The sequence below is a fragment of the Tigriopus californicus genome, chromosome 7, assembly GCF_007210705.1.
Source record: "Tigriopus californicus strain San Diego chromosome 7, Tcal_SD_v2.1, whole genome shotgun sequence".
NCBI classification, from domain to species: Eukaryota; Metazoa; Arthropoda; class Copepoda; order Harpacticoida; family Harpacticidae; genus Tigriopus; species Tigriopus californicus.
Window position 1 is genome coordinate 11049729 of NC_081446.1, and position 26405 is coordinate 11076133.

General features: G+C 40.0%; 2 protein-coding genes across 3 annotated transcripts; both read left to right on the plus strand.

The window, feature by feature from the left end:
- Window positions 1–6906: 6906 nt before the first annotated feature.
- On the plus strand, window positions 6907–15333 carry LOC131883467 (glutathione S-transferase LANCL1-like). Its single transcript, XM_059230949.1, has 3 exons — window positions 6907–7186; window positions 9923–10329; window positions 12435–15333. Exons 2-3 carry the CDS (start codon window positions 10020–10022, stop codon window positions 13727–13729), a joined length of 1605 nt encoding a protein of 534 aa, XP_059086932.1. The 5' UTR covers window positions 6907–7186; window positions 9923–10019; the 3' UTR covers window positions 13730–15333.
- On the plus strand, window positions 13746–20743 carry LOC131882932 (uncharacterized). 2 transcript variants are annotated; one of them, XM_059230223.1, is made up of 6 exons: window positions 13746–15093; window positions 18213–18384; window positions 19330–19540; window positions 19620–19859; window positions 19929–20117; window positions 20194–20743. In XM_059230223.1, exons 2-6 carry the CDS (start codon window positions 18236–18238, stop codon window positions 20380–20382), a joined length of 978 nt encoding a protein of 325 aa, XP_059086206.1. In that variant the 5' UTR covers window positions 13746–15093; window positions 18213–18235; the 3' UTR covers window positions 20383–20743. The 2 variants fall into 2 exon arrangements, with proteins under 2 accessions (XP_059086206.1, XP_059086207.1); XM_059230224.1 differs by lacking the exon at window positions 13746–15093 and adding an exon at window positions 16525–16957.
- The last annotated feature ends 5662 nt before the right edge of the window (window positions 20744–26405 follow it).

The window sequence follows — 26405 nt, forward strand, 5'->3', positions numbered from 1 at the left end:
AACAATCGATGAGGAAAACCTATCGATTTTAGTCAAAATGGAAACTCGAGAGAAATTGAACGGCGAAGTGTAGAGGTGACAGATGTTTGTTTCAGAGTTAAACATGACAAGGAAGTGATATTCGGAATAGTTTGGAGACTATCCACAATCGGGAGTGCGGGCGGTTTACTCGTTTCCTCAGCATGAGGGATGCCTGCAGGTTAGCCAGGTTAATTGGCAAAAGCGTCGGCATTTTGATATCACAAGTCACTTGAACTCAATCACCTCTGTTTGACTTCAGTCGACTCTATGTAGTAAATTACGCAGGCTGCCTGATAAAGAGGATCTCTTAGAAGCATGTCACATAATATTCGATTAGACTTGGACATGAAATTGACATTGATTTCGTCGGTATTATTGACGAGTGTTCGCTCACCAAAACTGAAGATCAATCCAGGACTTCAGAGATGTCAGGATCTGACAGCTACATTTGATATTGGGCCATTTCGTTTAAGACTAGGAGTGCTGAAAGGAGTTTTTCTTCGATCGGGATTGAAATATTGCAATCACAGTAAAAATAGAGGATTTCAAGTCCTGTCTTGAGTACAACTTCAGCAAAAAAATAGTAGCAGTACGATGTAAGGTACCATATATAACGATGTAATTAACTTTCAGAGTTTCTCCCAAGTCCTCAAGCTGTAATTTGTTACAATTACGATTAACTTTTTAGGCACCAGATTTACGTAAAAATCTCGAGGACAGGATCCCCCCCCCTCTAAGTAAGAGTGCCTGAAAGGTCCTTCAATCACTTTCATTAGTATTCACGAATGAACCAGTGCTAAAATGGTAGGACACAATTTGGCGAAAAATTTGGACATATCATTTTTATATTTCATCATGCCTTTTTAAGAAGTTGGAAAATACAATAAGCCTCCTTGTTTCCTTTTTGAGAAACGCTGATTAGGATGCTCTTCGCGATCACAAAAACACGTATTGTATATCCAATTAAGCTTACTGAGCATTTTCATTGCCCAAAATGTGTCTTTTGACAATCGACCTTTTAGAAAAGGCACAATTGCCTTTGGTGCAAATTAGCTTTCCAAGTTCAAAGCAACATTGCCAGACTTAGTTTGAGGGAAATTAGAAAGTTTTGATGAAAAAAGTTGGAATAAAAGGTCAATGTTTAAGTTATGAAACTGTTCTCTCAAGCAAAATGACATCAAAAGATAACAATTAACAACCAACGAAGGGGACATAATTGCTTTGAAAGTATTGAAGCTCTTTTGTAAGCTATTATTTCATCATGAAAGGATAAGAACAATAATGTGACATGTTTCTCAAATTGTGTAGTTTCTTTATCCATTGGCAACCCGACCATATCCTAGAATTCATACTATTTACAATATTTCATTAAGCTACAATCAATGAATATCGTCATTATAGTTGAAATTATTAAGAGTGTGGTTGAGTGGTTTGAATAATTGCATCTACAAACAATTGCTACACCCTGACACAGAAATTTGTTCCGGTTGGCTTTCTAATGATATTTACAAGCACAATAGATCTAGAAAGAATACCCTTTTTTCAATAAATGGAGACGGATGCCTTCTCAATATTTTTGGTTCTTGTTCTTGGTATGTTCCCCCAACAAGTTTTGGAGTTTTTCAGCCTTCAAATTTGCGACGTCTTTTGAGCTTTCTCTGGAGGTGCTCAGTTGTAGATGAAGCAAGGGCATTGAAAAATGTTATATCAATTTTAACCACACACCATCGATTTTGTTTGGGCCAGCTCCGAGGCCATTCCCCCTTCCTCTTAAATAAAGAAAATAAACGACATCAAGCCATCAAAAGTTAGCCAATGTCACTCGTCGTGGAGCGGGTTGAATTTGGTGCAGAAACTGATAATGAACAGAAATAGGGGATTGATGGAAATGAAATCGAAAAAAAACTTAACGAACGATTTCAACATTGTAGGAGTAGGAGATGCTTCTTGGATAGCAATAGTTCAAGGCCTCTATACTAATTTTCAACCATTTTTACAACAGTACAAATGGAACGAACTTACGTGTAAAGAGCGGTATTGCATTTTGCTTCAAAATCTCAATTGGACTCCAAGTCAAGAGGAACTACACTTCGACTTATCATTTGAGCCTTAAACCGAAAAACGAATTTGACGGAAAATAACACCGGGGATTGCCTGTTTTATGGAGGTCCCAACCGTGAATATACGCCTTTTACTAATTTTTGCCCCACAATCATTTTGCATGTACAAGTATGCAGAACGCAGTAAGGACGCAAGTGAACAAAATGTAACAAATCGATTTCAAGCCCTTTCCTTGTTATCTCACGAAAGCTGCTCTAAGGTGAAGAACCCTTTGAGAAACCTACAATGTAAAAGAGGTACAAAACATACCAATGCAAATATGCCTCCAACCTCATTAGTCGCGAATAGGCACTTTGATTACATTCTAACATCAAAGAGGGTTTATTCCCCGAAAATACCTGGTGAAAACCATATTTTTGTATGTAAGTGCTGCGTTAGTCAAGAGCAAAAAGTGTATTAAAGGGACGTGCATTGAAGATCAAGCCAGGTTGAATGGACATTAGCGTATTCATAAAAATGTAATCCACCAATGATTGGGAGCATGGAAAAATGACGACCAAATAATAATAAAGAAATACTGTGCTCAAATATATCATGGTTGCTTTGGATTCCAATTTAGGGATGTCCTCCCTAATGAGATCCCAATCAAATTCACCCTAAACTTACTCCTCATTAACAGAGATAGGAAGAATTCGCTCTAATGAACAAAACTAATTGAAGCATTTTAAGCAGTTCATTACCCCTGAAAATTTCACATCCCACGAAAAAGAAAGCCCTCGTTCATCTTTCTGGAACTACATGGGTTTCATTTTGGTATTTCTTATGAACTGTTACGTATTTTCGTATTGTGCTGATTTCCGCTTTGCTGACTCGAGGCCAGTTTTTTTTTCTTTTCAAGACAAGGCCGCTTGTCCAGATTTTCCAGGCCTTCAAGGCATCAAGGTTATTTGGCAATTCGAGTGACAGACTAGCAAGCAAGCAATCCGACCAAATCTCAATCTGTGGGATTAGGGCTTCTTTTTGTTTGCTTTGGCCCAAACATTTGGAATCGCTTCAGGATGGCCTTCTTGAGCAAAGGTTGAAGTTTATCCAAGCGTCTCTCTTTGCTTTGATGTGACTCAAAATTCTCGGAGAGCCAAGGCAATGTAAGTAAGATTTGAAGATTAACTTGAGTACAAAGATTTCCAGTTCCATGTTATGATGATCATTTTGTAGTTTCATTCTCCACTTTTGATGTGGACAGATTTATCAAATTTCTACATTGAATTCGATTATTTCTGATTGCATTTTTTTCAACTTCAAAGGCATTTTTTATGTGTATTTTTTGGTTTGAGTTTTAACGGGCTTTATTCGTCTATTTGTTATCGCTTAAACTATGTGCTCTGTACGGTCACTAGAATTCAATCTAAAACCTGGATTGAATTCAGACAAAACTTATGAATGCTTCTTAAAATGTATCAGATGCCTTTTATACCTTCTGTGAATACCGTACGGTGTCTCCTTTTCTATGCTCTCCTGTTGAACTCATTGGAGCCCAAATGGGAGAGGCATATTCAAGATGCGGCTTAACAATCGACTTGTACAGCGTTAGCATCGTGATACTATCTCTGGACTGAAACGTTGCGATATAACGTGACCTATATTATCCCCGTGTGGAATGTTCAATGGAGTTGACCCAAAACGGATTTTCAATCTGTTCAAGGCCATATTTTGGCCCGATTTTGTTGGAATCGATTTTAAGATGTTTGACGCAAATTGCCTCATTCTATTTTCATTGTCATTCATTTTTAATCTTCGTATTTATTGGAACAAAACCAATCGTTACATGAAAGCATTGTCAGTTATGCCACCCACACATGGAAAAAATCTTTTGAAACGATCACCCACGCATTTCCCATCAGTTGTATTCTATATTGAATCACTCCTGTTCTGATTGTTCAGGAGAGTATTGAATATTCGAACTTCATTCCATTGAAAAGGAACAGAATATCCTATTTAGGCTAGAAATAGAAAAAAGTAATGGGAAGTCAATAAAAACGCTTTTCCTAAAAAGAGCATAAGCCAAAACCGTTTTCAAGGTTCAAGATCCGGTTAAAATCAGAAGTTTCCAATGATCATGTTTTGTTTTATAATGAATGTTTTCTACGTGGCTTCGAGCGCATACATATTTTTATTTGGCAAAACATATCTATCTCTTGTTTTCGAGAGAAATGCATCGTGCCATAGCCTCTCTAGGAATAGGCAAGTGCTTCAAGGTTTCTCCAGGGAACATCTGTGGCGGGCTTTTGGTTATAATTGATTTCAAATATACGGCTGAGAAAACAGATGACAATTGAAAAAATTGGAGGTCGATGCACAATTCCAAATTTAGCTTGTTTTGGCCATTGGCATTTTGCCGTTTGATTATTCCTTGCTTTTCAGTCTCCTGCCTCCATTCTTCCAATTTATTGAGATCAACGATAAGCAACCTACCTTCCATTTTGTCACGCCAATTGTTCATGTTTCAATAGTAGAGTCAAAATAAAAAAGAATCCAGGTATCGGCGAAGGTTTCATCTTTTCGCCCAGATCAGTGAAAAAATTCATTGCTGAAATGACATACATGTTGTGTAGGTTATTCTCAAAACGTAGAAGCGAAAAAATATTTCCATGGGTTTGTTGTCACAATCTCATATTAGAATTATGGAACACCTGTAGGAATTTGCTCTATCGTCCAAGGTTGACAGATGAATGTAGAAGCTTGTAAATAGTGCTAACCTGATTAACAATCTCAACTGTCTGACTCACCATACTTGGGCTTAAGAGTTATTTGGTTTTGAAAAATGCCATTTGGAAACGTATCGGTCGTTTGGTAGACCAAGTCCAGCCTATTTGAAGTGAAATAAACCCAATCAAGGCGGGTAAATCATGCATTTTGGCAAAAAGGCAGTCCGCCTTTCTTAATCATGTTTCTTTGAAATATTGATGAGCCGGATTGATTGCCTCACGAAGAAGAATACAAAAAAAAAACTTTTTTTGAAAAAATGCCATAAATGTAAGATCCAAGGACGAAAAGAGCTACTGTAACCGAGTGGTCTAAAGGGGCAGCCCTGATGATTTAAGGATCCTCTCCCAAGATATCGTGGGTTGAAACCCGGGTGCTGGCAGTTGAATTTTAAGGTAGGATATTTGGTGGAGTGGCAATTTCCTAAAGCGAGATGGGTTCCCGCTATGATTACCCTTCCCGACCTTGTTTAAGGAAACTTTTAAAACCTAACCCCACCCCAAAGGAGGAGAAGCAGTCTGATACGGACTCTTACACTGCTGGGTCGATGTAATGGCTGCTATCGCTGGCAAGGTGAGGCTCAACTCTTTGACCCTAGTATCTCAATTACAAAGAAATGTGATATAACAATGTCTTGTGTACCAGTGTGGCTCCATGTAACTTATCATCATTTGTCAGGAGGAGGTTTTTTTTTTATTATTTAAGTCATGAGTTGCTTAAAACATAACCATTAAGAATGGGCTCAACAACTAGTTCGAAAATTGTTATCTTTGTTTTGAAAAATAAATGCGATTAACATACGCTTCTCTTTTTTTTATCTCCGATTCCACGATTCTCTCTATCCATTCCTCAGGTTGTTAACGAGATTCCGGATCCATCTCATTATAAGACCGGATTGAGGCAATCGAAACCACTTTGTTTTGAACGTTTGATTGATTTAGTCTTCAGATTGGTAGTGGCATTTACAAGCGTAAGGTCATGTGTTCTCCGAACACGTGTTTGCCCAAGAGCATTAAGATCAATAGGGATCATTACTAAAAACACAACGATGGCATTGTTGAGAGATTTTCCCCATTTCCTCATTACCAAGTGGGTGGTTCCATACTTAATACCCATTGTTAGTGAAAAGTAGTTATTCTCCGATTGGTTTAGCTTTTCATCAACGAGCAAAAGAAAGGCATGAAGAAGATCAGAAGATGCTGACTAAGCTTACCCGTAATCAAAAGGATCTTGAAAGGCTCTTGGATCATGTAAGAAGTCAATTAATCTAGACGCAAAACCCTAGGCATTTTCTAGGTATGTTTTCTTCTCAGAATTGGTGGTTGGTTCCTCCTCGCTTGATCCTTATTTTTGTACGTAGGTACTCAACAGTGCAAAGCTTTCCGTGTCCAATTGACGCGTTTATCAATAGCGATTGGTGGAATTATGGTCTTTCCAAAACCAGCTTTTAGAGGGATCCAAACTTAAATTGACAAAACCGTTGGTCATATTAACTACAGATTTAATACCCCGTACAAAGACCTCAGACAAGTAAGTGAACGCCCCGCAAAAAATCGATCCATCACTACCATTCTGTATTTGCATCGCAGCGAAAGCCTACACAATTCAAACTCATCCTTAGTTTCCTCCCAAACACCCTCCAGATTTGTTCATTTGTGCAGCCAAAAGACTTCAGGACGTACGTAGTACATGTGTCAGTTAAATCAACCATAACCCTAGTCGAACTTGAGGTACTACATCCCGTAAGCTCATCTTGACGACGAGATCTCAACTCCCAAGACTCACATCTTTCCACTTAGGGAGAAACTTTACTCTCAAAATCCTCCAGGCCAAGTACATGGAAGTAATCTTTCAGTGTTCAGACGGTTGCCAAAACCTTGCATGGAATCGAACGAAGGGTTTGAACCGTGATTTCTCGTGTTTGAGAAGGCTCTTTGATCTTGTCTTATTTGGAAGCAAACATCCAAAGTACCCTTGGAGTCATTAGTCTAGTCACATTTTTCTAGTGGAGTTCCGTTCTCTCTTGCTCCCATTTTCAGATTGGAACCGAACCATACCAAGCATCGCAGAGCAAAAGAGAGAGGGAGTAGAAGAGGGAGACGCACACGAAAACTGGTTCCATTCGATCTCTTTACAGTTCCTCGTTCGTGTCTATCCCAACAGTTCCACTTCGACTTGTGTTAGTTACACATCTGGGAATCGCGTTTCTCGGACTTGCTGCTCGTGTTTCCAGCCTTGACAGTTCTGAGATGTTTCATGGAGCTATAAACTTCTTCAGCACATCTCTCATCACAATCAGGCAGTTAATCTGACCGATTGGTCTCGACTCAGAGCTCTTTAGGTAAGTGATGGTCAAACAGGGACTTTTTCCCGATTTTTGAACAATTTGGACAAAAAATAGTTAATCCCATGAGCGAGGGATGTACGCGTACCACCTCTGAAAGCAATCCCTACAAAATAGCTTAATGTTACAATACGCTTTCCGAACTCAAAGAATAGCTTTTCTATTACTTGGTGTTGCTTTCTAATAATTGAGGTTAGAAAAATAAAGTTTGAAGAAAGTGTGTTATATGGGCCAGAGATGTCGATAAAGTCTTCTTAAACGTGCCACTCTCTTTGAAAAGAAATAAAGGGGGAAATTGAATTGAAATATGATGGTAGCGAAATACTATATCCATAATCAAATTTGAATGAAAGCCCATAGAAATTGAATTTATGTTCACTAGTGTCACTGCTGTACCGTACATCCGCCTTGCAAATTTGAATGAAAGCCCATAGAAATTGAATTTATGTTCACTAGTGTCAAGGCAAACCTTTCAGCCACTAGTTGACAGAGATTAAGAAAAAGAGCGCAAAAATGATACTAAAAAAAACCTTCTTTCATAAAGAAGACATGAAAACTGAACTCAGACTTGTTTGGAAGAACATACGAAAAAGAAAATACTGACTGAATGCTGAATACTGACAAGAACTAGCCAAGAAATATTACCATAATATCATCGTTTAAAGCATGAGCGGATGATGGAATGATAAGAGAGGTATGACTGAATCTGAAATAACCTTCGGTGCGAGAATGGGACAAGGCCAGCATTGGATATTCCATTTTCTTAAAGGTCAGCTCAACCAAATGTGAACTTTTCGTGCTCACTCGTTGTGTCTGAGCTTCCTAGAACACCAGTACAAAAATCAATCATATTTCACATCAAACAGTACTCGGTATTCGTGCTCGTAGGCAGGAATATTATATTGAAGGCGAGAAAAAAAAGGTTTGGACCCGAAAAATCTTGAATATTTTATTAAAGTTTTCTGAATGGAAAAATAGTCCACTTGGTGATTGTACTGTACTTGGGCCAAATTAGACGGCCACTATAATCACGTAATTCTACGTACGTAATGATTGCTATGAAAACATCAGAAGTATTAAATGACACGCACATAACTTCTCCATGTCATTGCATGTTTATTTATTGTCCCACTACTCAATTCACAATATCATCGAAAAAGTTTCTGAAAGAGGCATAAGCTTAGCTTAGACTTGAAGACCTATTTTTTGTTTAGTCAGGAGGTTGAAAGCATCTTTTGGAGGCCTGATGGATGCGTTTCAGCTTACCTTTTTGAGAACCTATCTTTAGGCTCTGTGACCTCATGTACGAGTGAGCAATAGAAAACCCACTTGAAACTTTTACCCTCTTTAGTGCTTAAGAAACTTCTGACAAAGGAATTCGTCTTCGGGTTTCAGCATTCTAAGAGGCTTCACTTTATGGCCGCAAAGGCAATTATGGAGCCTTCAAACGACTTTCCAAAAGTTTTCCTGGTAAAAAGCCTTTATGAGAATTTGAGTTCTCCAGCTTCTATCCCATTAAAAAGTATTTCAATTAGAGTTCAAGTTACCTAAAACACAAGTGCATTTCTATGGACCAGATGGAATTTTGAATAGGTTTGTTTCATGTTTTCTTGGAAATGTCACGTACCTCCATGAGATCTGGATTGTGGTACATGCCAAAAATTCATTTCACCAATGCCAAAATAAAACTTTCACAACAAGCTAACAGACAAACGGAAGCGACGTATCATGTTCAAGATCATGTATGTCCCTTGGGATATCAAGATCCAGGTCATACCATTTCCACTGTAGTAAGGCCAAGCTGCATCAGCAACTAGCAACAAGCAATAATTCTCGTCAAACCGACCAACGATCATCATTATGGTAATCATCATCCTATGAAATGGAAACCTGACAAAGTCGTCGGCAACAGTTGTAACAGATAGAACGAAGGAGTGCGTTATCAAACCCAGGGCCAGGATCGCATTTCTCAAGGTTATTTTCGTCTGGAGTACCGTTACACTCCACATTAGTGTCTGAAGGAAAGCAATAGGTAGTCCCCGCTGAAAAGAATATCATTAGCTTCAGATCTCATACTGGTTACTGGTCTTTCCCCATTCCCATTTTTTTAGGGAAATTAAGATTTTCCTCGCTTTTTCGATGGCTTGGTCGTTCCATACTTTCTTGGATCGACGGCATACCGCGAGGTCCATTAGAGATAACCCTGTTCCTTTTGATATCAAGGCACTCTTTTGGGCTTTCAATGCACCTATGCATTAAGGAACTGATTGAATTGGAATGGAACGCAATTATCCCTCGTGTTTGAGACAGAGGTATCCCTTCGATCGTTATACAGACTGATTATATCTCGAAGGCCCTTAACTCTGAGACATATTTTTAATAAGAAAAATCATTTATGAACCTTCATTTTGGTTTGATGTTTTAGAAATACCACAGCAATAGTATCACTTTAAAAGATGATCGACATTTTTGGAATTGGACTAGAAAGCACTTTTTCTCGCTTATGGAAGCATTTTTGTTCAAAATCTGGCAACCTCTGATTAAAGTTTGTTTGTTATTTGATAGAATGTTAACACTTGTGTTAACCTTAGATCACAAATGCTGGCAAATACTTTTTCAAAATTGCGAATACAGTAAATCTTTGGCTACACATTGGCATGACACAGTCCAGTAATTACTGCCTTATCAAAACTTGAACGACCTAACAATCAGCGAAACCTCTTCTCGTTTCAGGCGAAAAACACAGACAAGGAACCCTGTCCATTCCTGATTTTTTGGGCAGCGCAGAACTAGGATCTAACTAGAGAATCAGCCACACCTCCACTCCACAATGACTTCAGTGGCCCAAGGATCCGAGAAGAAACTTCACAAATTGAAGAAGCAACTTTCCATCGGCAACATCCGCAGAAGGCTTCATCGGTCTCCTGATTCCCTGGATCAGACTTTTGACGAGCAGGAGCATCTTTTGGAAGAGGTGGAACAACTGTCTGAATCCGCAGGGCCCAATCGACATTCCACCGAACCAGATGTGCCCAGTCCCAAACTGAAAATCCCATCATCCTTGGTGACCTTGACAGAGTTGGAAAAGAAGCAACTGGAAGACGTTCTTATGAGGATAGGGCTCAAGGACTGTGGCCTTTAACAAACCTTCGCCAAGTTACACAACTTTTTCGTTACACTGCGATAAACCAGCCGGGAAATTGAAAAATGGACAAGAAAAGGCCTCTCCCCGTACAAATAGGGCGGAACTAACTGGACCGAAATGGAGATGGAGGACCCGGATAATTCCATTTCCTTGGCTTGAATTAGTTCGTAGAATACGAAGGAAAATTGAAATCCCGGAATTACCATTGAACACAAAATGCTATGTTTATGAGATTGTGATATATTCATACGGAATGACGAGAAGTTGGATCAACCAAACTTCAGAATTATCGTTCAGTATCAGTTTGAAACCAATTAAAATAGAAGAGATGTTTCCCCGTGAGTTTCATTGAAATTAATCCTATTAGCGTTAGTTTTAGAACAAGGAACTTTCGTCGCACCACAGACTAAAGAATATTTGGACAAATCTCTTTTAATCATTCGGCACTTTAGCGGAAGTGAAAAATAGACCGAGGAAAAATGTCAAATATCTTAGAAACTTAAAAAAGTAGTTAGCATCTTATCCTCAATTAGGAAATCAGTTTCCAAAAAACGTCACTTTAAGGAAGCAACAACGTTTTCGACCATTCTTGGCGTCTTTTTAACTAAGTCAATAAATATGGGTTGCATGCAGATGTTGCTGTGACCATTTTAGGAATATTCTTGACACTAATTGCTCAAATATGGACCTTAAGGATACATATAAATCATAAAAAAAGATTTTTGAACTAATAAAAAAACAGATTTATTGATATAAGATGGCAACAAAAATTAAGATGGCTTGCCCAAGCCGATTTCTACAGCACAAAAAACGCAAAAACGCATGTGAAAAATATTTGAAATGCATTATTTTCCAGAGGTATTTCAAGTAACGTAATCACCTTATTTTGAAATTTGACATATTTGATTGAGAAGCAGTTGAGTGAATGATTAGCAGGGCTATCCAAATAATGAAAATATAATTAGCAAAAAATGCAACAAAAAGGGCAGTTATTTTTAGATCGTTTGACTCTTTCCAAACGATCCCGTTGCAAAATAATGAAACAAAAAAATGATATGGAAATGAAATATTCAAGAGCATGTCAAAAAGGGTGCACAAACTTACTGTATAACCGCTTTACTCTACTGAATGATTATAGCAGGCCCTTTTCTTATTCAAAATGCACCGTGCAAACTTCTTCTTGAGCCAAAGTGGTAAATAACGCAAAATGTCCAAAATGATGCAAATAATGCAAAAAGATTAGAAAAAGTTAAAAATAATTCATTGGTATCATTTAAATAGTCTTGTTGATTAGTTGTTATGTTGTACCATTCGTTAATTATAAGTGCAAAGTGCAACGGGGAATCACATTGACACCCAGGGAAATATGCCTAAGCTACTGAGGCTGAATTAAAGAATGTATGCGGTAACATTTTTTACAATTGTGCTCAAGACATTTTTCATTTGTAAAGTAACGAAATAAGAGCATTTGCATCCTGCATTGATGAATGACTTATTGAACTCTTAATTTCTTGTTCCCTTTCAACCCATATTACGTTATCCTTTTTGTATTCTTTGGAACGACGAAGCCGTATTTAAGAGACAAAGAAAGCAGAAAGAAATCGGCTACAAAATTTTGAATTCGAACGATCTTTTTTAATACTTAGCACAATATGTCAAAGCAACAAAATATTTGAGTAGTGGAAAATGTGCATGTACAATTCTTTTTCTTCAAAATATAAATATCTATTTAACAATTATTTATTGTTTATTGTAGTGTTAATTCTTTTCTTATTAGAAAGATACTTAGTTTGACTTCATCTTCGACCATAAATTATTTTCTTCTAATAAGTAAGTCAGAATTGACAACCTTTCGCAATGTTTTCAGAGGGAAAGTTCGGAGTCAAAATCGGCTATCTCTTTCAACTTTTATGCACCATTTTGAAGAGGTCCACTCACAGTCGAAAGAGCTCATTGCAATCTAATGTTTAAGCAGAGAGACCTCTAACTTTAATCTGCTAAAGGTATCCTTGGTTTAAGCTAAGACAGTAAATAATCCCTACTATGCCTTTGGTTTCTTTACCGATAAAGCTTCCCATACACCCGCCAGGTGGCTTCTAGGTTACAATAGAGACTTGTCTTCCCCTAGCGGAAAAAGAAAGGACTTCGATCAGTCAATAAAAAGACAAGGAAAAACAGGCGGAGACATGTCGAGATACTTCAAGAATAATTTATCCAGAGATCTTGACATTTTGGTGGAGACCAGCGGCAAGTCGGACCTGAAGCCTGATTGGAAGCGAAGGCTGAGTCTATCCAAGGACAAACTTTTGGAAAAGTTCGAGGCTGCCGTTGGACCAACTTCCAATACGTCGATCTTTACCGGCCAAGCCGGCTATTCTTACCTCTATTTGCACTTGGCCAATTCCACCCAAAATAAGGACGAGAAGCGAAAGTTGCTCTCCAAATCTTGGGCTTGGTTACGCCCTTGTTTGGAACAATTAGATGGACGAACCATCTCCTTCCTGCTCGGGGATCCCGGACCCATGGCCTTGGCCGTGGTCCTTCTTCATAGACTGGAAGATCATCTCCATCGAGATATGTATTTGAAGCAACTTCATCAATTTCACGAGAGAGCATTGGATGCTAATCATCCTGATGAGATTCTCTATGGCCGTGCTGGGTATTTGTACAGTTGTTTGTTCGTTCAAGAGTTTGGTGATCCTAGTTTGATTGAGCAACCAGTTCTGGCCAGAATAATCCAGGCTATTCTGGCCAATGGTCGAAGCTATGCCAAAGCCACGAAAAGTGAATTTCCACTCATGTATCAGTGGCACCGCTCGGAATACTTGGGACCAGCCCATGGGATCTCTGGCATTTATTACATCCTCCTGCGATGCAAGTCATTCCTGACCCACCAGGACCTACAAGATATCCAGGTGTCCATGGACATTTTGGCCAAATATCAATATCCAAGTGGGAATTTCCCTTCCTCGCTGCCTCCCAAAGATGATCGGTTGGTCCAATGGTGTCACGGAGCTCCCGGCATAATCCACCTGTACTTATTGGGGACTCAAGTGTTCCCAGCCAGAGCGGATGAATACCATCGGATTGCTCGGAAGTGTGCCGAATGCACTTGGGACCGTGGTCTTCTAACGAAGGGCTATGGTTTGTGCCATGGAGCCGCCGGAAACGCCTATGGATTCCTTGGCCTGCATCGGGCGACCCAAAACCCCGAGTATCTCTGTATGGCGGCTGAATTTGGCCGTTGGTGCACGGATTACGGTCGGCATGGGTGCTCAGAGCCCGATGAACCGTTGAGTCTCTACAACGGATTGGCGGGAACGATTGTTTTCCTCTCTGATTTGCTCCATGGACGCTCCGAATTTCCTTGCTTTGGACTGCCTCAATTTGATTGAAGCGAGTTTTCCAAGAACGGGAAGCGCAGTCACCACGACTAACTCTCATTAAGATTAAGGAGAGCAACTAATTATTTTCACAGCTCTCTTTCCTCCCCTTGTTTGAATTTCCCAACTCTTATCAATCGAGCACCTACAGCTCTGGTTCAGTCCCAAACTAATCCATCCGAATCGCGAAGCGTCACACCACCACAGCCGTCGCAGCCACCGCCAGCGCCACCGCCACCACCACCTCCTCCATCATCGCCGACCGATCCAATCCAAATAGGAGCAAGGAGCGTCACTTTTTGTTGTACGGACGTACGCTCCCTCCTTTCAACTTGTGCTATGCCCGTGCTTTGTGCTTCCAAAAGAAACCCCCATGGCCATCCATCTCTATCCAAGCCACCCTAATTTCTACGAGCAGGCAGCATAGAAATGAGGTGGATATACTTTGTTTATGGAGTGCTACAACAAAGCCCACATGAAGTGAAGCCACAAGTTTTTCCAGCATGCGTGAAGAAGCGTCCTCATGAGAATCCAACCATCCTATCATCATCCAGGCCGTTTTACAGATCTAACATAAGCGTACCAAACCCAGTAAACACCTCATTCAATCCATCGAAAGCCACCAGAACAGTGCTCTGTGGTTGTGTGGTTACCCATTAGGGGTTCAAGGGGTGCAATAAAAAAGACCATCAAAGCACCAGTCAAACCATAAACCATTAATCTAAGCAAGAAACAGTAGCTCAAAATTAGTCGATGTGCCTCTTTTGAGGCAGGTCTACGCTCTCCACAAATAGTTTTTCCTCTGCTAAGAGTCAAAAGCTGGAGATTTGAGGCAGGAAGAAGGAAACGGGGAGACCACTCCACAGACTGCCAATCCAGACTGCAGCCCCCAATACAACGAAGAGCTTGCCTCCATCCATCCGTCCGTCCATCTATCGGTCCCATCACTTCCAGAATCCACTCACCATCATGCATTGCAATAAAGCTTCCCTATAAGCCTGAGGAAAAAATCCACCCAAGCCATAGAGAGCTCCAATCGGATCAGTGGATGGACTGGATGGAAGTCAGCCAGCCAAGCAGCCAGCCCACAAGCTCCATGCACACACGCACACACCGAGGACGGTGGAGGACTAAGTCACTCTCACAATTCATAGGGGAGGCGTACCTCGAGTGAGAGAGTGAGGGAGTGTATGTATGTAATATTCGGTTGTTCTTCAGTTGTCACGGAGCTGTGGTGTGAGTGAGACCTCATCCTAGGACTGGTGGCTTGGTTGGAACGAGTGGTCTTTGTGAGCGAGAAAGAGAGCTTGTACAAGTAGTGAACGTATTCCTTCAGCGAGATCTCAGATCTGCAAATCCGAGTAGTAGGACTTCAGGTAAGATTTTCCTCAAGTCTGGCTTGGTTGGAGCGGGGAAATGCATTTTGATATTCGACTGCAGAGACGTCACGCTCTGACCTGGATTGACACCAGATAAGCGATGACAAAACATGTTCTTTTGAACCATCACACACACATACGCACACACACTGTAAACACCGACATCCCAAGCCCTCACCCACCCCTGAGGGCGTGGATGATGATTTGAAGATTGAAAAATAAAATCTGTTGTCGAGATTTTGTTTCTGGGAAAGATACTTCCGTGTTTTAGGGATCGAAACTTTCTCCATAATTACCTCCTTGTATGAAGCTCTTGAAAAGACGATCCGAGCAAGGGGTTGGTAGTGTACTACTCTCGCTCTTCATTGCCAGTCATCGTCGTATATATTAGACATAATAACAATCCAGGTGGTTTGATTCCTCGTACTGAGTACAGGAATACACGGCTTGCGATCTGCAGGATGATTAATATCCAGGTGACATGACAGACCACAAAATTGATGCCCGTCTCAACGTGTAATTGGTTTTTTGAGACAAGCAGGAAAGCACCCGTCAAACTCATTTTGTACATGTAGTATGGTCCCCTTCCAAGAACTGCAGAAGATATGACCAAGTCCACATGAACATGGATGGCGTTTGGGTGCAGATTTCTTGTTGGTGGAAACCCGTGAAATCGGGATAGAGAAATCGGCTGGCATTCCAGTTCAAAGGGCCAACGCTCCCAAGAAGAATGATTTCCTCTTCTTGTACAACGTCGGACGTTTGGAATCCAGGCCTGACTTGGCCAAAGTGTGTTCCGAATAGCTCGTTTTTAACCAGATGCCGGCGGATACAAAAAGTTCTCATTAGAGAAGCAAAGCAATGGGAAAGAGGAGGAGGAAGAAAAAAAAGACCCTCTCTGAGAGTTTTGAGTGATTTTTTCCACGAGGAAATTGGCGAACAGATTCTCTCGAATCCCCAGCAATCATTGATCTTTCTCGTGATCACTACTAAATGGAATTATTTGGAAACCATGGGCTCTAAGGGGGGAACTAGAAAAATACATGTGTGTCGCAGTTTTTTTCTTTCCCTTCACTATTGGGTGGAGTACGTGAATGCTTAATGCGATTGCTTTTCGTATTGAATGTCATTTAAGAATTCAACAGGGATTAAATTACTGCTAATACTTGTCGGCTGTTCCGAGTGAGAACTCGTTTTCAAATAAGTGTCTTGACAAGGAAGGCCGATAAAGGCCTACACCTCAAAACAGGTTTCTTTCTTACTAATCGTGGTTAGTCAAAAGATACGGGTATTGGACCTGGAAGTTTATCAGAAACACACAGCAAGTCTTACCAAGTATCTTGACGAGTGCCAAAAGTTGACTTGCTTTCCATCCCAATTATTGTTCGGAGGTGTTCCGAAAACGTTGGTAAATGCAACGTGCCCTTGATAAAGTTGAAGTCACAGATTGAGTGGGGCTCTATCCTCTAATGCATCCATCTCGTCTAAACATTCCACTTTGGACACTTGAACTACTTTGAAGCGAAGTTCACTTCGCTCGAACTTGACAGAGCGAATCTTCATCCAAGTGTGACACATGCAGATACAAACTCACCGGCTGAATGTACGAGCTCATATGTATGTACTGTCTCCATGCACTGGATTGGGTTCTACTGAGAAGCTCGACTGTGTCGCTTCATTTCCCGGATCCAACGACAGTTTACATGAACCTGCTCTAGGACTTCAGAGCGAACGAAGTGATTTCAGCTCGAAATAACCCGACAAACACCTACCTGTCCAGATTGGGGACAGAAGTTCATTTTCATACATGCGTACTACTACAATGTGAGTGTGTGGCAAAGAGGTGGACCCAAACTTGTAGGTAAGCTAGAACCAGTCCCGCCTATCGCTAATGGCGGATTGTGCTCTCATAAAGATGGCTCTCAACTTGGTTGACAGTGCATGACAAAGACGTGTATTTCGACTTAAAGGCCAAGTAGTTTCAGTTTCATGCTCAACTTGTGTCACTACTACGTCGAGAAGGCATTTTTTCTGGCTCTGCGGATTTTGTAACTGTGCTTGGCATTTGGCATTCAAAGGGTTCTGTGTGTGTGTGTGTGTTCATAGTAGTACATATTATGTGGCCCTATACATCCAGGAATGGTGCGCCGTTGTTCAGCTTTCGTGAATGGAAATGGAAAGAGCCAAACCTTTAGTGGATGCTGGCCTGGCTGGTTGTCGCTTCAGTGAAGATGATTTGGAGATTTCCTTGTTAACTCTCGTCCATCGTCTCTGCTCTTAGACACGGTCTCTTCTCTTAATTGAAATCCACACCTTGACATCCTAAAACATTTTCCTATCCCACTTGAATGAGAAGACATGTGAATGTAGGGGATGGTTTAAACCCCCAGAGCGACAAAGACAGTGTCAGTTGTACTATTTCTACGCGACTTGTTAGTTGTTACACCTCTTTGCCAATGTAAGGATCGCTCCACCCTATCTGTTTTAGGTGGTTAGTTACAGTTCCCCTGATGGAAGCATCACCCCACAAGTTTTCGTCTTGGCTCACACATCAATTCGCCATAAATTGGCAAGGTCGAAACACTCTCCTTAAAAGCATTGGGATCCATGCTCTTTCCCCGTGAACCGGGGATCATCAATGAATTACACACGCCTACACCTCGTTTAACGTCCCGAATGGTCTGGCCAAATACAGATCACTTGAGGGAACCAACCAACCAGCCAACCATTCTAGCTTGACTTTCAAGGCTGTAGAAGATGTTTTCTTGAATTTCCTCCTGGTAAAGTACTGGCCAATGTGCCACACGTAGAGATGATAGCTTGCATCTCAGCCCGGTGGAAAGGTTACCTTCTACTATGACTCAATGGTTTCTTGACTACTCCATCCAGATGTGCTTGTGTACATCCATTGGCTTCTTTGAGAATTGAACATGCTTGGAATGTCGGCAAATACCATTGTCGCATCCAAGTTCTGTTTTTACCCTCTCCTTGAGAAGCTGAGTAAAAACTTACGAATTTAAATGTGATGGACGATCACGGCCTTACTTGGCTCAACGTGTCCATAATGATGTGTACATGAACTGAAGGTCTTATGGTTTAACATCTAAATGTTTTAGGTATTTAGGCGCCGTTCCTGAATATGGATGAGGTAGAATACACAGGGGAGTATGTCCAAGCACATGAGGACTTGGTCCTGGATCACACGTGGTGGTGGGCTGTGCAGATCTCATTATCCGTCGTGGCTTTGTTTGCCAACTTCATCTTCCTCGTCACCGTCATTTATAACAGGTAAGTGAAGATCCATAAGCATATTTGCCTTAAACTTTGAGAGCCATGTGTTTCAAGGGATCAATATGAGTGTACAGTGATGGCCATGTTTCACGCCCGCCATCAACCCAGGTGTGGAAAATATCTCTCCCTTCCCCTACGTTTTTGATACGTTTTATAAATATTGTAAAGATAATGAGAGGCTCATACAGGAAGGCAAACAAGAAATTGAGCCAGGCTATGAGTTTGTTAGGAGGAAGCGGAATGTTCTGAGCTGAAGCTCTTTTTGTCATGTCTCCTAAAGCAGGGTGAAATGGTGGTTTGTAGGAGGATTTTCAGGGGTCTTATTGTAAATGGAAGATTAGAAATGTTTCCAGAAAGAGAATCAAGCAAAAAAGAAGCCGAGGCTTCACAGTGTGGAGAATGAGCAAAAGAAGGGAAACAAAATACGTTACTTAATTAATGAGCTTTGTTTTTTCTCATGTTTTTTTGGTGCCCTGCGTGTGCTTGGAATACAACTTTATTCATAAATCATGAAATATCAACTAGCTTTTTACAGCGACACATACCTGATAGGCGGCAAGTGCTGAAAAATAATGATGAAAATTACAGAACACAACGAGACTGGCGTGATTTATCGTGTACGAGCTTGCTTTTTTTGACCATCCTCGTTTCCTCTTTTATACGAAAAACACCACCACCATGGTTTTAGCTCAATGTCCAGAGAGCATGACAGTTCGCTTGGCTCTCTGTCCAGACCAAAGGCAAGGGTCTAACGGGGTAGGAAATCAAAGCGGTCATTAGGATGGATGGTAATTACCCACCTGAGCAAGCCTGTCCCATGAATTTCAAACCAAATCATGACCCAGATTTACGACCCCATATCTCAAAGCCCTCTCGTAGTTCCGAGATATGTTGTGTTTGTTGGCAAGTTTATCAATTCTTTCCCCTCTTAAAATGCTCCAGGAAACGTCATGATCTCCAAACTTTTGTCACGGCTATCATCATCACCATTGCTGTGCTCGACATTGTGGATGTGATCCGGGTGCTGCCAGTCCTGGCGGAATTTCTCTTCTTTGAGGAGATCTTCAGGCACATCTTTTGTTCATTTGGGGTCTTTCACGAATTGGCCGTGGCAGTATTCCTGGTGATCCTGAGTGTGGCAGTCTGTGTTCAGGTTTGTTTGGTGTCATTATTCCATTGTTGCATTTCCACGACCGGAGCTTCATTCAAATGGTCGTTATCCTTCTTTGCAGGCAGGAAAAGAAATCAAATTCTACCAAAGCAAATCATCATGGATTCATAAGTTGATGATTCCATTGGTCGTACTTTTGGCAGCGGGAGCAGCGGCTCCCTTCTTTCTTCTTCCATATGAGAGTTTGAGCCATACATGTACGGATCCGTTCAGGGTCTTGAATGTCACCAACATGGAATCCGAGGAGTTCAGCCTTGATCTTTATTCCACTTTGGTCATGGTTTTCACCTACGTCTTGCCAGTAAGGCGCCTCTCCATGCCATGTCATGGCTTAGCAATATTATAATGCTTGGCAATCCCTCACTTTCAGCTCCTGGTTATCCCCATAGCCGTGCCCATTGCCTCTCTGAGGACTTGCATTGGTCGACAATGCTGTGTGTCGAGGTTTAAACAGCCCATTGGAGAGTTAATCATGGTCACTTCCATGAGTATCATCTATCTGGCCACAGTGGTATGTATCATCTTACCCAGGATTGATGACATGTTAAAACTGGAAGCCGTAAGTGAAACAAACTTAATAATAGCTCATTGGGCCATGTTTGTACCTTCACTAATGTATCGATATCTTCGTTCAGGTTAATCTGGGAAGAGCACCGTTGTTGTGGGAACTTGGGAATGACGCCATTCGACCTTTAATCTACTTCATGACCAACCCAGCCGTGTGGGATGGACTTCAAATTATGTGCTGTAAGAAGAAAAACCGCTTGGTCAACGAAGACGACGAGGAAATTGAAGTCCCTTTGAGTCCCGTGACCACTGTGTAACTGACCGGAGAATAAAAAGTGGAGGACACTGTCATTCAACCATGTAAAGCTTAACACTAGAACTAGAAATCTATATGTAAATGCCTTCAGCCTGAAAATTGCCAAGGATCGCTTGTGTCAGAATGAGACTCCCAAGATTAACCGGCTTTGATCATGGAGCGTGGCTACAACACCAAATATGAATGATGTAAAAAGCTAAATTGTACAAAAATGGATATTACATGAAAACCGACAACCATAGCACACAAAAATCCACAACCACCACATATGCAATGTGTTTACAAGTATGATTGATTGATACATCAGTACCTAACGATTGTAGCAGAACTTAATAAATATCAATTTGTATTTGTTGCCCCTCAAGAAAGTTGATTTCTTTATTGCATTAGGTATGAAAGTATGTGTAATTCACATCGATCAATGAAACTTTTAGACGGCAATCGAACCCATAAACCTAGGATCAAATTTATACGGATTTTGAGATTGCCTATCGGAGACAATTGGACGACATGATGGGGCGGCTTTGCTGGCAAGATTCACGAGTCAGACCCTGGTACCAACCAATGAAAGAAAAATATCATTTTTCTACATTTGTGATGGAGGCTTCTTGTTGAACAAATACGGACTTTCGCGAACATCTGTATAACGTGTTTTCCAAAGATAGTACTTTCGAAAGATCGTGCTTCAGACCAGAGAGACCTTTAGCTAGGTTACATGTTCAAGGTACACTTGTTCAGACTAAGGGCCCGCAGTAGGAATGCCATGTATTGATATAACGAGAACTACTGCTAAAGTTTTAATTTAGACTGTCATGAGTAGGGCCGGCCAAAACTTGGATCCTGCATTTTGTGCAAATTGTGCAAAAAACTTGCACATCCGAGAATTTTCCACAAATTTATTGCATCTGCAAATTTTGCAAGCTTAAGAGAAATATTTGACATTTTTCTGCAACTTATTGTGGATTTTGAGCCATTTCAGCAAAAAATGCCAATATTTGTGAATATTTTTCAAGAATCCTGATCAATTAGAAAAAAGAAGTGAAATTTTATTGACTGATTGTTTTTTCGTAGCTTTGTCCTAATAAAGTAGTTGCTGTCTAATTCTCACATTATTCCTGCTTGTCCTGTTGGCCAAAGCTCAAGATTATCCTGAAAATGCAACAAGAATCTCAATACTTTAAACACAAAAGAGCAAGTATAAAAATAATTGCATTTTAGAGGTCTCTTCACCCAGAGGAACCAAATTTGATCTAGAAACCTGTGTGGTTTGGGGTATTACTTTGAGGGTCTAAGTTAGGAGACAACGGTTTATAAGATTTTGAAATAATGAAATGTATTGAAACCTTTAATATTTGTTACAAACATTTGCAAAATTAGTTTTGCATTGGTTTTAATGTGTCTTTTTTGCTTTTAAACAGGCTTATATCTTTGCGTTTGAGATTTTTTTTTTCCTTTGGAAAAAGTTATTCCATGCTTTCAAAAAAGTTGTGATTATTTGGCCCTCAAAAAGAATTTTTTACGAACCCTACTGATCAGGGCAGAAGGCACCATGGACAAGGCAAGAACCTCCTACCTAGGGAGAGCAAATCCAGGTGCTGGAAGATATTGTGATATAATTTTCCTTTTCATCTACATGTTGTCTGATATGGACGGCAAAAATAGCTGTATATTTATAAAATATCATGTTTTTTGGACTCCCTCAAACCAAATGGGTATGAAATCCCCAGTAATTCAAGTGATCTTAAATTCATATAGTATCTGATTCACCAATGAATTGATGTTAGTTAAATTCAGCAATTTGATGACCTTGTAGTCACAGATGAAGATGCTTTAGAGGTCATCAGGGACTTGAGACTCTCGAGCTTTCCTGGCCCTGATGGTGTGACATCTCAGTTTCTGATGTGATGCTCATTGGTTCTTGCTCCTGTTTTGTCGTACTTGATGCATTGCATCTTGGATCAGGGCAAGTTTCCATCTTCACTAAAGATAGCTCACGTTGTTCCAATTTTTAAAAGGGGAGATAAGTCGCTCCCCAGTAACTAACTATTGGCCAATTTCTCTCATTTCGAATATTGTGAAGGTGTTTGAGAAAATCATGAAGTTCAAACTTGTAGAATTTCTAGAAATTCATGAAGTCTTTCCTCCTAGCCAGCATGGGTTCTTAGCACATTTTAGCAAGGTTACCCAACTGATTGAACATGTAGAACAGATTATTGAAGAACTAAAGAGACACGAGTCAGTTTATGTTGCCTATCTTAATTTTGCCAAAGCCTTTGATAAAGTAAATCATGGCCTTTTGTTACCTAGACTTCATGACATTGGGATCCAACCCAAGGTTCTTGATTGGATAAGAACCTTCATTCAGATAGGAAGCAAATAGTGAAGGCTTAAGGGTCATTGGGGGACGTACATGATGACAAGTCAGGTGTTCCCCAGGGCTCCATCTTGGGCTACTCCTTTTTAAAAGTATTCGTTGCCCCACTTCAAAAGCTTGATATTGCTGCCAGTCTCTCTTCTTATGCTGACAATACAAAGTTCGTTTTTAGGTAGGTATGGCCAAGACTTGGGTAGCCTGGCATAGGACCTAGATAGAATCTGCTGTTGGATTACTGAGAGTAATATGGGCTTGAACGAGATGAAATTCTACTCAATGACCTTTGGGTCAAAACCTTTGGGTCAAAACCTTAGAATGCTCAACTTGTAGATAATGCAAGAGACATATTGAGCAGGGGCCAGGTCTTTTAGCTCGTACCTTGGAGTAAGGGGCTTGGTTGTTAACCGGTATGAAATTGCCCTCGCCAAAGTGGTGAGCGAGTGCTCATTCTTGGTAATGTCTAAGCCAAGATACGAGCGTTTAAAAACTCGCCTCTGGTCTCATTTGGTGCATTGTTTTGGAACGGAATTGAAGGTTCAAAATTCAACCGCAGTGGCGCGCTAACCTCCTTGTCCAACCCTTCTAACTCAAATTCGATTCCTGATCAGATTTACTCTCAAGTGATTGTGTAATCACGTTTTTGTGCCTTGAATCCATTCAAGACATCGTCTGTGTACGGTGAATAAATTACCCCTTGGGCTGATTTATTTTTGTCCCAAAGAATGCAAATTTTGACAACCCTACCTTGTTTTAATACGTATAACATACAGGGCATTAGTCATTCCTCAATAAAAAGGAACGGATTAAAGTTACAATTCTTTGGCCAAAATTAGTAATTCATTGCACAAAGCACATTATTTGCTCAAAAATGTAATGAATAGGGCAGGGCAAATCGTGTAAAAGCAATTTTTGTTACTAAAGACCATTTTCTACACATTTGCACTTTTCACCTTTATTGCACCTTCTTACTTTTATTTTGCACTTTTTTCACATTTGACCTAAAACTGTTGTTTTGGTTGAAATCAGAATTTTCTTGGCGTTAGAATTGGTTTCAAAGCTAAAAATGAAAGGCTGCCGCCAAAATCAAGATATGAATTATATTTTGAACAATTGACGTCAATTATTAAATTGTACAGGCCAACAAAAGTGCTTCGCTTTTGGTTGAGAAACAAGGGAAAACAGAAATGAAAAGAGCCACTTTCAAGTCCAAAGAGACAAGCTCAGCAGGGCTCCAAGGTAGTTATGCAGCCCAAAACACACAACATTGCTGCTTTCCTGGTCATCCAAATATTAGTAAAGTAATGAGTAACGCCATTACATTATTTTTCAAGTAATGGTTGTGTAACGAATTACAATTTTTGACCAAAGCAATTGTAACTGTACTTCGTTCTTTTTATAGAGGAACGACTAATGCCCTGGTCGTTTCCCCTCTTAAACAAATTTTACATCATATTACGAGATATTGGGACTTCCCGCCCTTGGTTCAAATTGTTGCCTTGGCGAGTCAGCATTTTCCGTGGTGGACTTTGATTGGAGTTTCTCCCACTTAGCGAGCGCAGGAGAGCTCAGGAGACCACAGGCAGAATTCCGGCCCTTACAAAGCGTAATCACTAAACCTGTCTCTCTCAGGTCTCCTCTCTCCTTCCACGTATCCAGTGCATCTATTGACAACTGATTCAGGGTGGCACAATGGAGTATTCCGATGGCAGGACACGTTTCTCAATATCTGAAAATATGGGCTAGAGCAATATAAGTGTGAAGGAATAATGTCTTGACTAAGAAATTAGGTAAAACGTTTTTCAAACATCAAGCAGATAAGCTATCTACGTCGTTTGAGGGCAACCGCTAAGCTGGAGGGCGCCCGCAAATCAAAGCTTGTCCGATAAATCTTGTTATTTGATGATCATCATCTCCTCCCACTATTAATAAAAACTAGATTATGGTAAGAATATTCATGTGGCATTAACCTCTTTGGGAGACAGACATGTTATATAGACCGATGGAAAGTAAATGTTTTCGCTTTTTCATGTTTGCTCGCCAATTTTCACTGACCCAAAATAATTAAGGTTTTAGCACCAACCAGTGTCTTTTTCCGAGAGCATGAAATAAAAAAAATCATGAGGATGTAAGAAATATTTAAAAGGAAAGAAAATTAATGGACGTATCTAAATTGACAAAAGAAATTAATATTCCTAAAATCTATATACCTGTTCTTGTCATCTGGATCTTTTGCTAATTTATTCACCGTCACCCTGTTCTCTAGGATTTAAAGTCCACTTGTCCTCAAAGTCTGTCACCACAGAGTAAAGAGCCTTAGATTACTCAAGAAAAATAAGAAAGTATTTTCCTTCATATTGGATTTTTTGGTTTATTCACTCTATACCCTTTTGCTCACACGTGTAAAAGTAACAGAAGTACAAACAATCTGTGCCAGTTAACAATAAGAAAACCTAAGCTATGGTACATGTGTAGAGCAACTGCTTTCCAGCTCACTCTTGCCATTGGTTTCAAACTGATTTGTAGTGCAAAAACAAAAGCATAACAAGTATTGACCTAATCATTGGCCACACATTGTTACTACACTATGGGGAATCAAATTTCAATTGCACCATTGCCAGGTTTCAATGAACTCAAACTCGAATGATAAATAAATAGATTACAAATCAAGGTATTCCTGTGGAGAGTCAAAAAAAATTGTTACAGTAAATCCAAAGGCTATTTTGCTACATTAGCACTAATGGAAGGCATCTAGAACATGATGAGAACACTCAAAGTTTTTTTGAAATTTATTCAATCCCTTTTCTTTTTTCCTCACCTTCATTTACTCATTGGCAAAAATGAGTAGTCAAGACAAATGATTTGCAAGGCATTTTTCAACAAACCTCACTCAATCATTTCCCTATCAATATATCATGACGTCACTTCAATGGTTATTGTCAGGGCTCGAGCTTTTAATGCTCAAAAAAACATGTATAAATAAACATATTACTTTTTGAGTAATGCTATTGGTAGCGTGCTAGTGTTTTTTTTTTTTTTTGAAAAAGTAATGGTAAAACTTATGAAAGGTTTTTTAGCCCTCTTGTTACCATTACTTTTGTCTTTATTAATAAACAAGGGAAAGAAAAAGGCATCAAGGCTTCCTATACAATTTTTTTTAAATTCCATCTCAAATGCAATAACTTACTTGCCACTGATGGGATCAAATGAACAATCATTGGAGTCATTTGTTTCCACTCATATTTATGAAACGTAAAAAAAATGTTTCTTTTTGCAATTTTTGGCCCTTTTCTGCAAAAGTAACAGGCAATGATAGCATTAACAATAATGCGTTACTTTAAAAAAAAAAACATTGGTAACAGTAACATGTTACTTTTCTTGGCAATGATACAAGCCCTGGTTATTGAATATAGCTCAACTAGTTTTATGAAACTAGGGGAGTGATGGAGTTGTCTGAGCACAAATAATGTTCTTTGATGCACAAAAAGCTGAGTAGCCATTATAAACATGTTATTTCATACTTGAGTTGATGTTTCTAAGGATTACATTTCGAGTAGCGGTAACTAAGTCCGCGAAATATCACTCAACCTGTATGATGTCTGACTTTCACCAATAATCTTGGACAACTTCAGGTCTGTGCTTCTTCACCGGCA